The sequence below is a fragment of the Hemiscyllium ocellatum genome, chromosome X (genome assembly GCF_020745735.1).
Source record: "Hemiscyllium ocellatum isolate sHemOce1 chromosome X, sHemOce1.pat.X.cur, whole genome shotgun sequence".
NCBI classification, from domain to species: Eukaryota; Metazoa; Chordata; class Chondrichthyes; order Orectolobiformes; family Hemiscylliidae; genus Hemiscyllium; species Hemiscyllium ocellatum.
Genome location: NC_083453.1, coordinates 21,337,711 through 21,352,829, shown reverse-complemented (window position 1 = coordinate 21,352,829; position 15,119 = coordinate 21,337,711). Strand labels below are relative to the sequence as shown.

Below are 15,119 nucleotides of genomic sequence, written 5' to 3'. Positions count from 1 at the left end.
CCTATTCAGATCAGGACTCAAAAGAAAAATCAGAATTAAGAAGTTCATCTTTGATTGTCCTCCTCTCTCTCTAACTCTATCTTACATTCCCTCTCCCCCCACCCCCACCCCCAACCTACCAACCTCTTCACTTCTGCATTCTCAAATTTTCAGTCTGTTTCCTCGCAATGGGTAATCATGCTTTCAGTTTTTATAAAGTGCTTATTTTGTACTTGAAATTGACTTATCTGTACCCTGTTCTCTTGTTAGCTGAACTCAACTTTCCTCTAATCTTGCTTTGCGCACACCATTCCACCTTCCTTTTCAACCCTACTGCATCTCCATCACCCGATTTCTCCACGTATCCCTCCTGGCGTCATGTTAAAAAAAAACAAAAGAGCATTCCCAGTGGGGTGCCCCTGGTGTGAGAAAAGCCGTTGTTATTTGTCCTTGAACTTTCTTCAGCTCATTTGTAAAAACAAGCAAATGTCTGTGTACAGTCAGAGGCGAAAGGGAAACATCCAAACCATTGCAAATACATCCTGTGATTAAGAACACTGCACACGCTCCCACTATGGGGTCTCCCTTCAGCCTGAGAAGTCAGAGCTTGAGTGAAAAACAGAGTCCAAACCCTACCTTTTTTCAGAGTCTGACTACAATGCGACTCAAACAAACCAAACATTATTTGATGCTTTATGAAGTATCTGGAATTTTATTCGCCTTTATCACAGTGAAACTGTTTTTCAGCAACTTGACTGGACTTCCCTTCCTTCTGGAAATATTACTGTGCAATTTAATTGCTTTACATCTTGCAGCTATTAGAGATTTGAACAGAATTTTAATAAATCTGCACACCAATCAAGACAAGGTTGCATCCAGCGACAGATTACAATGGAAAGACTAATAGAACAAGTTTGCATTTGAGAAGGGTGTCTGAAGAAGGATCATTCCACAGTTCAATGCCTTTGAGATACAAGGTTACACAAAGACCATTCTTTGGAATTTTAAACTTGAGAACTTCTTCTGAAATGTCACAATCTGCCCATGTCCTTGTGTACACTTGTAAGTCTGTTTCCATTGGTGGTATTTTTTCCTCTGAATCTGAAGGCAAACCAGAAGGTTGTGGATTCAAGCTGCATACCAGAAGAGAGGCGAGATTTACTGCTGCCTCAGCAAACATTTCTACTTCAATCAATCCCACCAGAAACCAGACTAATTGGCTAGTTGTGGATCTGGTATGTGGTGTTGAGAAATGTATGAGATCACACCACTAACAGTGTGTTAAGTGATTATTTAATGAAAAACTGGCAAATATTATGGACTGGCAGAATAAGGACATCTTTCTGATTAATTGAACGCAAGGCAGTAAGCCATAGGTAACCTGCAGATTTCACATGAGGAGGGGGACGTCTAGATATTATAGCCGCACTGTTACTCAAGGCAAAGCATTTTTGCCCACAACAGACTCTTCAAAAACGAACTCTTGACCAATATGGTATTTAAAAACAAGATTTTCTGAGATTCGTGCCATTGGTTTTGCCTGTCCAATCAGTAATTCATTGTAAAATGGGGAGCTATTGCCTCCTCCTAATAATGAACGGCTTCAAACTTGTTAATATATTCATTTCTTGAAATGCCCAAGGTCTGCATTAGCCTCAGACACATATTTCAGCTACAAATGACTGTGCCACACAATGGGGGCCAACACCTTCAACTTATTGTCTAGCTATCACCTGAGAATGCAACTTTTTAAAGAAAAGGTTTTGTGATTTACACATGAAAGAAGTGAAACTATCACTGTATTCTAACAGACGAAAGGCTTAACAGACAATCGATTTTTCAATGTATAATTTCAGTTACATCACACTGTAAATTTTCGCTATAAATTCTGTGTGTTAGGATTGAGCCCTCCACTATCACCTGATGAAGGAGCGTCGCTCCGAACGCTAGTGTGCTTCCAATTAAACCTGTTGGACTATAACCTGGTGTTGCGTGATTTTTAACTTTGTCCACCCCAGTCCAACACCGGCATCTCCAAATCATAAGTGGGAAGGCAAGTGGTGAGAATGACACAAAGAGTCTGCAGAGGGAGAAAGGCAGGTTAAATGAGTGGGCAAAAGCATGGCAGGTGGAATACAATGTGAGAAAACGTGAGGTTATGTGTTTTGACAGGAAGAATAGAGTCATAGAGATGTACAACATGGAAACAGACCCTTCAGTCCATGCCGACCAGATATCCCAACCCAATCTAGTCCCACCTGCCAGCACCCGGCCCATATCTCTCCAAACCCTTCCTATTCATATACCCATCCAAATGCCTCTTAAATGTTGCAATTGTATCAGCCTCCACCACTTCCTCTGACAGCTCATTCCATACACGTACCACCCTCTGCGTGTAAAAGTTGCCCCTTAGGTCTCTTTTATACCTTTCCCCTCTCACCCTAAACCTATGCCCTCTAGTTCTGAACTCCCCCACCCCAGGGAAGAGACTTTGTCTATTTATCCTATCCGTGCCCCTCATGATTTTATAAACCTCTATAAGGTCACCCCTCAGCCTCTGATGCTCTAGGGAAAACAGCCCTAGCATGTCCAACCTCTCCTGATTACTGGAGGAACGATGCTGAGTATTATTTAAACAGAGAAAGACTGCCGAAAACTACAGAACCGAGGGATTTTGGGAGTCTTTGTCCTTATTGAAGGATACTGGAGGCAAGCCAGAGAATGTTGCCTGGGTTGATACCAAGTATGGAAGTATGAGCAGAGGTTGAGTAAGGTGGTCCTATATTCACTGGAATTAAGAAGAATGAGAAGTGACCACTTTGATATGTACAAAATTTCTAGAGAACTTGACAGGGGCGATGCGAAAAAGTCATTTTTCCTTGTGGGAGAGTCGAGGACCAGAGGCATAATCTTAGAATAAAGGGTCACACACTTCAAGCAGCTGAGGTGGATTTTCTTCTGGTAGTGCACCTGTGGAATTCTTTCCCACAGAGGGCTGTCGAGGCCAGGATGTTTACTATATTCACGGTTGATTTTTCATCAGGAAGGGAGTCAAAGGTAAATGGAAGAAAGTGGAGTTGAGGACGATCAGATCAGCCATGGTCTCAATCAATAATGGATCAGACTGGATGGGCTGAATGGCCTTCTGCTCCTATGTCTTAGGGTAGCCGTGTGGCAGAGCAGGCTCTGTGCAGTGTCCCGCGGCTCAGTCAGTCAGTGTTTGAACAAAGTTACCTCGCTTGATGTTGGCGGTATTGTTGAGAACACCTGATATTCTCCCGAGTGCATGACCATCAGGAGGTGCAGAGATTCCCTCTCCCAAGCTCAGACTTGCTTGATCCAGTTGTGACCAACTGACTCACCATTGATAAACAACTGAGCCAGCACCTTGTCTGTGTAGCTTCAAAGTATTGGGAGTTGCTTTTTCTCCCCCCAACTAGGCCATCAAGGCATCTTCTGTCACAACTGTCAGCTATTTGCTGTAGCTTTCATCATGCATCAACAACTCAGCGTGTTCTGCTAGCTGCCACAATACCTGCAAAAGAAACTAGCATTTCATCGGGAATAACTTTTGTTTCAGTTGTTTTCCAGTTAAGGAGATAAATTAGATTTTTTATGTTGAGAAGCCCTGAAAACTTTCTGTCACTGCTCACTGGGATTCAATGAGCACCAGTCTTGCCTGGGAGGTGGAAGACTGTGGATTCAAGCCCCCTTTCCAGAGATTTAAATGTTGAAGTCCTGGCTGATATAAGGGTAACGCTCCCCCAGTGTTGCTTTGTTGCCTTTTTCTGGAGACATTATACAGAAGCAGCACCCAGCACTATAAATAAGAGCAGGAGGTGTGCTGGTGTAGTTGGCCAATGCTGATCCCTCAACCCCTGAAAGTGGTTTTGTCATTGTCATGCTGCTGATTCTGGGATCAGCTGGGTGTTGGGTAATAGCAAAAAAAATTGTCAATATTTTGAGACATTCTGAGGTTGAGGTCTCTTTTTTTTTAAAGAAAAGCGTTTAAAAATATATATATAAGTGAATTACTGAAGAATCTTTTCAGCCTAGTTCAATATTCAGCCTGATCTTGTCTTTAAATTTAAATTGCTGGGATCTGGACTCCATTCCTGTCTCACTCAACAAGCCCTTCCCTTCCTCGACTGAGTGTCATTGCTGTTTGGTGACAGCCTCGCAGAGTGTAGACCCCTTTCAAGTGTTTACCTAAAGTTTTTTTTAAAAAAAAAACTCCTTCAATAGCGAGGGCAGCGTAACAGCTGTGCCCAGTCGTAACCACACACGAGCATTTTCCAGCAGAGGTCATTGACATGTGTTCAGGGACCTTGGTTGCTTTTAACCCTATTCATCCAGGCCAGGGGTGGCGAGGGTAATCGGAGTTCCCAATTATTACCCCCGCCCAGATCAGCTCACCAAGCACAGGTTGAGATCTTAACACATTTTGTGTATAAGAAGCCTTCACCAAGGTCTCGGTTTGTCGCGTGATCCTGATTTGAGGTCAACTGTCCACTTTCCTTTTAAAAGAACCGCATTGTGATTGCAAAGGTCACGGATTGAAATCAACACCCATTCATAATTTTCTTTCAAACAGGAAAGCTTCATTTTATCATTGATTCCGCATTGGGTGATCCAGTGAAGTCCTGTTCCCTCTGTAATTTCAACACTTAAGTAACTCTGTAGGAAACTATTAATTTTTAAAACTGTCAATAACTACAATTAATTCGCCTTTTCCCGTTAGGTAAATTATGCATTAACTCCAACATCAACAGCAGTTTAAGGCATGTCAGTTTTCTCGAGTTCACTGTGTTTGTACATAGAGATCCATGACCTAATAGTTTATAATAATACCTTGTGTATTACTGTACTTGGTGTTAATTTGATAAGCATGGCTTTCAAGTCCAAAATAATCTCGTGAGGTGTGAAAGGGTTACTGGAAGGCAGTCTGACTTCTGGGAGAGACTGTGTGTTTGCGAGAGAGAGAGAGAGAGAGCAGAGGGAGTGTTTCACTAACACTTGCAGTGTTCAATAAAGTGGTAGCGGTGCATTTCGCCTCCTGTAAACACGAGGTCGCACCGAGATTCAAGTCAGTTCCTCTCTGTCAGGCTGGGAAAGCGCTTCTGCGGCACCAGAGGTATGCCCTCAGAAATGTCACCTCTGCTGTGCGTGTGCTGTCTGCTTCTGGCAACCCGAGGCTCGGCTTTTAATCTGGAGACAACCAACACGATCGCCAAGGAAGGAGAAACAGGCAGTTTGTTTGGATTTTCCGTGGCGTTACACAAGCAGACGAACCCGAACGTTCAGAGCTGGTGAGTTGGAAATATACTGTATTGACTTTGCAGTGTCTGTTATCCGCGCCAGTGTCTCCTATTGCTGGTTCAGGCAAGAGCAACATTGCAGATTGACCAGCCCATTGTTTGTTGTATCACTAGGAAGAATATTTAAAATCAGGAAAGCATAATATTTCCAGGAGACACCTCTGCCAGATGAACGGTTCAAATGTTTGTCAACAACTCTGTCTTAATATCAACTTCCTTTTGAATTCAAAAACATGTATCTCTGCGAGTTTCCAAAAAAGGCAATGCTTGCACTTCTCGACACGTCCCAACTCATTTTGTATCCAGAATGAAAAGTCGTTCTCATATGTTGACTGTTAAGGTGTGCAAAATATTAGTCAATGATCGTGTTTTATTTTGCTGTGCGTGGAACTGTAAGACTTGCAAAGTGCCAGAAGGAGATATGGTGTTTAGTAATTTTACTGCATCGTTAAAGTTGGAGCTGGGCAACACACACACTTAGAAGGTTGATTTATTCATTGCACTTGATATATGAGTGCGTGGGATCTTACAGATTGCATGAGGTGGACAAAGCATTGCTTTATCCCGCGTTAAAAGGTCGGGACAGTGACGGAGGGGGCTGTCTGGCCCATTGACTGCCTCCAGCCCTCCTCCCCAATTCGCTTCATGTTCCCGAAATCTGGGCGTCTTGGTGGGACCGGCTCATGAATTATTTAAGGCGGGCTTGACACACACATACACACACACACACACAGCAGCCAAACAATTCCATAACTCACCAGCAAAGCCAGGGCTGAGATCCCTCCAAACTGAGTGGGGACGCAGGAGGAAGCCGTCCACTGTATTTATTGTCATGCTCATAAATCAAATACTGCACCCACTTCGTGGGGGGGGGGGGGGGGAATCTGAACTCAAGTTGGCCATCCAGACTTGAACATCTCAACACCGGACCTTTTATAACAGCAGCTTGCGTTTATAGAACGCCTCTGGTTCCAATAAAACATTCCAAGAGGCTTCTCAGCAATGTTCTCCAACAGAATTTGATACGGAGCCACATAAGAGGCTGTTGGAGCAGGTGAGGGAGGTTTAATAGAAAGGCTCTTGTGGCACAGTGGTAGTGCTCCTACCTTTGAGCCAGGAGACCCGGGTTCAAGTAGCACCTTCTCCAGAGGTGTGGCACATCCTCTCTGAACAGGTTGGTTAAAAATACCGAAGGCAGAGTGGTGGGATTTTTCACGAGAGGGATGGGGAAGAATTCCTGCATTTAGAAAGCACCGTTGCCACTGGTGGAGTGGGGATGAGCAAGAGGCCAAATTTGGAGCATTGTACGGCTGAAGGCAGGGTGGGGGCAAGGGCCATGGAGTGCTTTTACAGCCAGAATAGACATTTTAAGAATAAGGCATTGTCAGATGAGGAGGCAATGTAGGTCAGTCAGCATAAAGCTGATGGAGCCTGGATCCCTGGCACTGTGAGGCAGCAGTGCTAACCACTGAGCCACTGTGGAAGACTTAAGAAAAATAGAAACACTGGACTTGGGAGCAGGAGTCGGCTGTTCAACTCTTGGAGGCTGCGCTGTTATTCAATGAGATCATGTTCTGGATTAGTGGTGCTGGAAGAGCACAGCAGTTCAGGCAGCATCCAACCCTGAACTGCTGTGCTCTTCCAGCACCACTAATCCAGAATTTGGTTTCCAGCATCTGCAGTCATTGTTTTTACCTCACTGAGATCATGGCCAACTGGTGTGGTCTCAACTCTACTTTCCTGTCTGCCCCATAACCCTCGGCACCTTTATCTATCAACAATCTAACAAACTCAGCCTTGAATAAATGGAATGACACAGGGCCCTCTCTGGGGAAGAGCATTCCACAGCTAACAAACCTCTGAGAGAAAAATATTGTCTTTAAAAAAGGGAACACTTCCCCACTATCCACCCTGTCAAGTCCCCTCCGGATCTTGTATATTTCAGTAGGGTCACCTCTCATTGTTCTAAAAGGTAATGGGTATAGGGCCAGCCTGACCAAGCTTCCTTGTAAAAGACGCCCTGCATCCTAGGACTGCTTCAATTGCAATGACATCCTTTTTCAAATAAGGAAACCAAAACTGTATCCAGTTCTCCAGATGTGGTCTGAACAAGGCCCCGAACAGCTGTGGTAAAACATCCCTATATTCTGTTTCCCTTATGATCGATGTCAACAATTTGATTGCTTTCCAATCACTTGCTGTATCTGCACACTAAGTTCATGTGATATATGTATCAAAACTCCTGGATCCCTCTGTACACATCATTAAATTGGAGAGGGGTCAGAAAAGATTTACCAGGATGTTGTTGGGAATGGAGCCTTTACATTATAAGAATAAGCTGGATAGACTGGCACTTTTTTTGACTGGAACTTAGGAGTCTGAGGGATGATCTTATAGAGGTTTATGAAGTCATGAGGGGACATAGATAAGGTGAAGAGCAAAGGTTCTTTCCCTAGGGTGCAGAAGTTCAAAACTAAGGGTCATGTTTTTAAGGCGAGAGGAGAACGTTTAAGGACATGAAGGGCAACTTTTTTTTGCACCGAGTGGTTCGTGTGTGGAATGAACTGCCAGAGGAAGTGGTGGATGCAGGTACAGTTAGAATATTTAATAGGCATTTGGATAAGGCCATGAATAGGAAAGGTTTAGAGAGACATGGATCAAATGCCGGCAAGTTGGACTCATTTGGTTTGGGAACATGGTCAGCATGGACTAATCTGTTTCTATGCTGTATGACTCTTTGCCAATGACTCTAGATGTGGGGCGAACTGGGCTCCAATTTCCTGCTTTCTGTCTCCCCCCTTTCTTGAATAAGGGTGTTACAATTTCTCTTTTCTAATCTGCTGTGGTATTCCAGAGTCGAAGGAAATTGAATCGCTTATAGCCAATGCCTCGACCATCTCTGCAGCCATTTCTTTTAAGACTCGAGGATGCAAGCCATTTAGGCCTGGGGATTTATCAACCTTTAGATCAGATATTTTTCCTGGCACTTTGATGGTGATAATTGTATTATGTTCCTCCTTTCCTTTCATGTCTTGGTTTTCAATCATGTTTGGAAAGTTTTGTAAGTCTTCTACAGTGGAGACATACATAAAATGGCAGCACAGTGGCACAGTGGTTAGCACTGCTGCCTCACAAGCGCCAGAGACCCGGGTTCAATTCCTGACTCAGGTGATTAACTGTGTGGAGTTTGCACATTCTCCCTGTGTCTGCGTGGGTTTCCTCTGGGTGCTCCGGTTTCCTCCCACAGTCCAAAAATGTGCAGGTCAGGTGAATTGACCATGCTAAAATGCCCGTAGTGTTGGGTAAATGTATGGGTGGGTGGTGGGTCGGTGTGGACTTGTTGGGCCAAAGGGCCTGTTTCCACACTGTAAGTAATCTTTAAAAAAAATGTGCAGCATTTCTATAGTTTTCTTGTTTTCCATTATTAATTTCCTGCTCTCTTTCTCAGAGAACTGGCACTCACTTATTCATTTCCTATTTAAGAACTCTTACTCAGTTTTTATGTTGCTGGCTAGCTTGCTCTCTAACTCTATTTACTCCCTCTGGATTTTTGTTCCAGTCACTTTCTTGCTGGGTCTTAAAGTCTGCTCAATGTTCTGACCTGGTGGACTGGAAATCAATCAATGCTGAACAGGAAGAGGCCATTGAAGGAGGAGAAAGTGAGGACTGCAGGTCACAGTGCTGGAAAAGCACAGCAGGTCGGGCAGCATCCGAGGAGCAGGAGAATCGACATTTCAGGCATAAGCCCTTCATCAGGAATTCAAACGTTGATTCTCCTGCCCCTCGTATGCTGCTATTCAGTCCCTTGGGCCTGTTCTACCATGGTGCGTTAGCAAGCCTATGCTGTCACCATGACGATGGATAATGTTCCATGGAATAGGAGTTCAGTTGGTGTGAGAAATCTTGAGATCAGTGTGTTTCTCGGAAGCAAGCAACATAAAACACATCATTAGGTTTTCTGTATACACTAATAGCTCATCATGTCTGTTGGCCATTTGAAAAAAAAGACAGCTGGGTAGCTGGCAGTTTCTTTCGGAAGCTCGCTCAAGCGGTCCCCAGGAACGTCTTATTTCTTCGAGGGCTGTGGGAAAATCTCTGTGTGGGCGTGGGGCTGTTCGATCCGAAGAAAGCACATTACGAACCGCTCCACTTGAGTACTGCTGCGCGGATTAATGGCTGGAGGAAAGCAGAAATTTGTCTCCGCTGGTGGTGCAAAACGGATTCAATCACGAATACAAGGGAAATCAATAAGGGAGCATGAATATTCATAAATACTGTAATGAGCACACACCCAGAGTGGAGAGTATGCATCTGCTCTCGAACACTCCCGCTTTGCTCGCTGGAACGGGGGGGGGGGGGGGGTCATCATTACCAAAGGGAGACCCTGGGGAGGGAGATATTCAAGGACACTCCCCACACCCACTGGAAAGTGGTTTCAAGCGAAGCAGGGTTGCACAGTGCACGAACACGGGGCCAGCCGCTCCCCAGCTCCAACCACTGGGAGCCCCGACCATTAATACACTGGCGAATGAATGGGACAGCCCTGACCTTTTTTGGTAATAGCGCGCTCATTGCGATTGCTGGTGGCCGGGCAGAGTTATTTGAAGATTGCCTGGCTTATTTATTTTTGACTGAGCCCAGGAACACGTGTCACTCACGTTATTAACTCCCATTAGGAAATACTGCAAAAAATATCCCCGGGACAGTTAGACTGCGTCCAATTATATATCATTTAAGAATGCAGGGTGTGCATTGTGAATCATTCCTTCAGCGATTAACGTTTCCTTATTTACTCCCTTTTTCCATCTTATTTCATTTCAGTTGACGAATTTTTATTTCCGCTGCTTTTTTTTTGCTGTCTTTTTACAAATATATCCTCCCCCCTCCCCCCTTTCCCAAAAGGTGCGGCTTTTGCTGCAGTTACAGTTCGGAATGCTAGAGAAACTCAGCAGGTCTGGCATCATGTGTGGAGAGAGAGAGAGAGAGACAGAATTAGCGTTTTGAGTCCTGTAGCCCTGCCTCAGCAAGGTGGCTACTTATACACGTAATGGTAAGGTCTGAGGGAGTGTTGCTGAACAAAGAGACCTTGGAGTGCAGGTTCATAGCTCCTTGAAAGTGGAGTCGCAGGTAGATAGGATAGTGAAGAAGGCATTTGGTATGCTTTCCTTTATTGGTCAGAGTATTGAGTACAGGAGATTGGGAGGTCATGTTGCGGCTGTACAGGACATTGGTTAGGCCACTGTTGGAATATTGTGTGCAATTCTGGTCTTCCTATCGGAAAGATGTTGTGAAACTTGAAAGGGTTCAGAAAAGATTTACAAGGATGTTGCCAGGGTTGGAGGATTTGAGCTACAGGGAGAGGCTGAACAGGCTGGGGCTGTTTTCCCTGGAGCGTCAGAGGCTGAGGGGTGACTTTGTAGAGGTTTATAAAATCATGAGGGGCGTGGATAGGCTAAATAGACAAAGTCTCTTCCCTGGGGTGGGGGAGTCCAGAACTAGAGGGCATAGGTTTAGGGTGAGAAGGGAAAGATAGAAAAGAGACCTAAGGGGCAACTTTTTCACACAGAGGGTGGTACGTGTATGGAATGAGCTGCCAGAGGATGTGGTGGAGGCTGGTACAATTGCAACATTTAAGAGGCATTTGGATGGGTATATGAATAGGAAGGGTTTGGAGGGATATGGGCCGGGTGCTGGCAGGTGGGACTAGATTGGGTTGGGATATCTGGTCGGCATGGACGGGTTGGACAGAAGGGTCTGTTTCCATGCTGTACATCTCTATGACTCTATGGCTCAGTGGTTAGCACTGCTGCCTCACAGCACCAGGGCCCCAGGCTGTCTGTGTGGGGTTTGCAGATACCCTCCTCGTGTCTGCGTGGGTTTTCTCCCACAGTCCAGAGATGTGCAGGTGAGGGTGGATTGGGCACACTAAACTGCCCAGAGGGTTAGGTGCATTCATCAGGGTAGGGGAATGGGGCTAGGTGAATTACTCCTCAGAGGGTTGGTATGGACCTTGTGGGCCTGTTTTCACACAATGGTCCAGAGTGTGGTGCTGGAAAAGCACAGCAGGTCAGGCAGCATCCGAGGAGCAGGAGCTCCAATGTTTTGGGCAGGATGAGGACCGATGAAGGGCTTTTGACCGAAACGTGAACTCCCCTGCTCCTCGGATGCTGCCTGACCTGCTGTGCTTTTCCAGCACCACACTCTCGACTCTAATCTCCAGCATCTGCGGTCCTCACTGTTTCCACACTGGAGGTAATCTAATCTAATATTTAACTCCTGGTTGGGGAGGTGGTGTTGGGTGAGAGGAGAGATGGAGATGGAGCCCAGAGAGAGGCAGAAAAGGAGCTAGCAGACAAAGGGATTGTAGATAGTAGGTCAGGAAAGGAAAATACGTTCGGTGGAAATGGGGACATTGAGTGGGTGAAAATGGGTTGGCTGTGTTAAAAGCAACTCATGGCACTGACAGGGTCTGGGGTTAGAGGGTAGGTAATTGACATGGAAGGGGTTAGTCAGTCTCAAATGGTTAAACTTGCTATCAAGGCCTGAAGGCTGGAAGGTGCCCTAATAGTCCCTGTCATCACCAATCTAATTTGTCGTCCTCCTTGGCTTATGGTCAACAATCATTTGCGGGTGGCACAGTGGTTAGCACTGCTGTCTCACAGCGCCTGAGACCCGGGTGCATGTTCCCGACTTTGCATGTTCTCCCTGTGTCTGTGTGGGTTTCCTCCCACAGTCTAAAGATGTGCGGGTCAGGTGAATTGGCCATGCTAAATTGCCCGTAGTGTTAGGTAAGGGGTAAATGTAGGGGTATGGGTGGGTTGCGCTTTGGCGGGCCGGTGTGGACTTGTTGGGCCGAAGGGCCTGTTTCCACACTGTAAGTAATCTAATCTAACCTAACAATCCCTTTGTGCGCTGAGCCTTTTTTTTCTCTTTCTGTGGGCTCTGTCTCCACCTATCCGTGCACTCCCACCCCTTCCACAGCCCCCATCATTAGCATCAATATGACCTGTTCACGACTAGACCTGAAACAATGCCTCTCCCCCCGTGCCCTCCAGTCCCCATCAATACGCCCTTTTCACAGCTGCGTCTAGTTCTGGACCTAAAGCACTAACTCCTGTGTTTCCCTCTCTGCTGAGCTTCTTCAGCAATTTCTGGTTTTGCTCCTTTCAGGTTTCCAGCACCCTCAGTTCGTTGTTTTACTCTGCGTCAGCGGGACCTCTGCCCAAGCTGCTGGTTTTCTTAAACAAGCCAAAGTCAGGGAGTATTGCCAGACTATTTGGCCATGGTGGTGGCACAGCCCAAACCGCTCCCTCCCTCACATTCACGATTTACACGTATTATTTAACCCCTGCTGTTTTCTCCTCCACCTCCTTCCTTGGCCTTTAGACACTGAGACAAATCCATGTGCACATTTCCCCTTTCCCTGCTGTTGGTTAACCCCCCGACGACCCACCCCCAGCCCTTTCAAATGATTGCACTCCCTTTGTTTTGGCATTTCTTTCAGCTGTTTTTGACCTTTGGTTTGTAAGTGTATTCAGGGGACGCAATTCTGCTGGTGCTGTGAGCCATGCTGAAGAAAGAGTGTGGAGTTTAAGTTCTCTCCAACTGCCTCCCCGCGTTTCATGCTCCCCCTTTTAAACATCTCGATGGAGTCAGGAAGTTTCCATACAGATCAGCTGGATTGATTATCTTGTTCCCTGGATCCTTCCCAGTAGACATTCCCCTGGGCTGTTGTGAGAAGGAGCAGTCAGTCTTTAATTCGCTCTTTTTATAAGACACTGTTTGAAGGGCTACTTCAAGCACCTGTGCCCAGATAATGTGACTGTCCCGGGGGTCCTGTTGAGAGACACCTCACTCGACAGAGATTTAGTGAAGGAACAGATTGCAGGAGCCGTACGGCAAGGTTTAGGGCTGCAAAGAGCCCAGTTTATAGGCCAATACATTCCATAACCAGTCAGTTTTTCAAGAATTCATTGTAACTCTTGATTGCTGCTTCCAAAACTGGTGTGCTTCCCCCTCCAAATTGCTCAAGTAAGTCATTTGACGATCCTTTCTCAACACTGTATCAGTCTGAGGAGAAACTAGACCGGGGTGTTTGCAGTGGTGGTATCATAGGGTGGACGTCACTGTTTATTGCAAGACATTTGGGAGGTGATGATGTCATGCCAGGCTGTTTACCTTTGCATGGAAGCAAAGATGTCATGTGACCCTCGAAGCTGATTACTAGTGTATCCCTGTCCTGGTTGGCTGTGGAAGCCACTATCGGGATTTGAGCTCTGTTGGAGCACTGTTAAAACATCTTTTTTCAGTTATTAACTCTATGTCAAAGTCAGTGTTTATTGTCCCATCCCTAGTTGCCCCCTTGAGAAGATGGGGGTGAGCTGCCTTCTTGAACCGCTGCAGTCCATGTGCTGTAGATCAATGTCATTAGGGAGGGAATTCCAGGATTTTGCCCCAGTGACATTGAGGGATATATTTCCAAGTCAGGATGGTGAGTGGCTTGGAGGGGAACTTGCAGGGATGATGTTCCCATGTATCTGCTGCCCTTGTCCTTCTAGATGGAAGTGATTGTGTGTTTGGAAGGTGTTGTGTCAGGAGTGTTGCTGAATTGCTGGATATGACACACCATAACAGGATTACATACAGTCTACAGTTCCAATGAAATGAACCAATGTGTTTTTGAGCAGTCATACTCCTGAATATTAGCAGTCAAATTTCAAGCTCAGCCATCTCTCAACTTTCCAACAGCATAGTGGCTCGGTGGTTAGCACTGTTGTCTCACAGCACCAGGGTCCCAGGTTCAATTCCCGCCTCAGGAACTGTCTGTGTGGAGTTTGCACATTCTCCCCGTGTCTGCGTGGGTTTGCTCCGGTTTCCTCCCACAATCCAAAGATGGGCAGGTTAGGTGAATTGGCCATGCTAAAATTGCCCATAGTGCTAGGTGCATTAATCAGAGGGAAATGGGTGACTCTTTGGAGGGTCGGTGTGGACTGGTTGGGCCGAAGGGCCTGTTTCCACACTGTAGGGAATCTAATCTAATCAAATGAAAGGAGCTCACAGACATCTTTGTCACGAAGTTTTAAATCATTATTCGGATCCCGTTTCCTCTTGCCTTCACCTTAAACCTGTGCCTTTCTTCTTCATATCCTCTCCAAGTGCATCCTGCTTGCGAAAGACTAAATCTTGTCCCAGGGCATTAGGGTAACCTTGCTGCTCATCTCCAAATGGGGTCATGGGACTGCTTGATGTCCACCTGAACCAGGAGGCAAGGCCTCAGTTTAAAAGCAACACACTTGCCAGTACAACACACTCCCAGAAGTCCCCTGGAGTGCTTGCTCAGATTATGTGTTGCTGCCTTGACCTTGAACCCACATTCTTCTGATGAGCAAGTGGTCCCCTTGGTCTAAACTGACACCTTTACCTTAGCTTTTGTGAGTGAGTGCGTACATATACATGTACAGAAAGGCACTCACTGGACTTGGAAAAGGGCTATCTCAATCATCTGAGCCTCCAATCAGCAATTTCTGCTCGCTCAGCAATAAAAGAAGCTCTCAAGACCAAGTCACTGCGCAATCCGTGGATGGCCTGGCAATCTTACCTGTTCATTAAGAGTATGAAGACTCAAGAGCCTGTGACTGCTCCGGAAAGGAAAACAAGGCAGACATGTCCTGACCAAAAGCAAATATGTGTGCAAATCTTATGTGTACGGTGGCACTTCATTGTCTAGCAACAGAAATCCGCCTTGAAACTGGGAAATGACTTCTGAACTATTGACCCAGTGAATACAGTGAGAGCAGAAAGGTAATTAATTTAACATTTAAA

The 15,119-nt window shown here is 45.8% G+C and overlaps 1 protein-coding gene across 4 annotated transcripts in view; it reads left to right on the top strand.

Moving 5' to 3' along the window:
* The first annotated feature begins 4,997 nt into the window (after nt 1–4,997).
* Nucleotides 4,998–15,119, top strand: part of LOC132805812 (integrin alpha-7-like) — a 178,753-nt gene continuing 168,631 nt past the window's right edge. For all 4 annotated transcript variants that reach the window (XM_060821095.1, XM_060821093.1, XM_060821097.1 and 1 more), the window contains exon 1: nt 4,998–5,288. In XM_060821095.1, the coding sequence (XP_060677078.1) occupies nt 5,116–5,288 (173 nt within the window). In that variant the 5' untranslated portion in view covers nt 4,998–5,115. The remainder of the gene's footprint in view (nt 5,289–15,119) is intronic.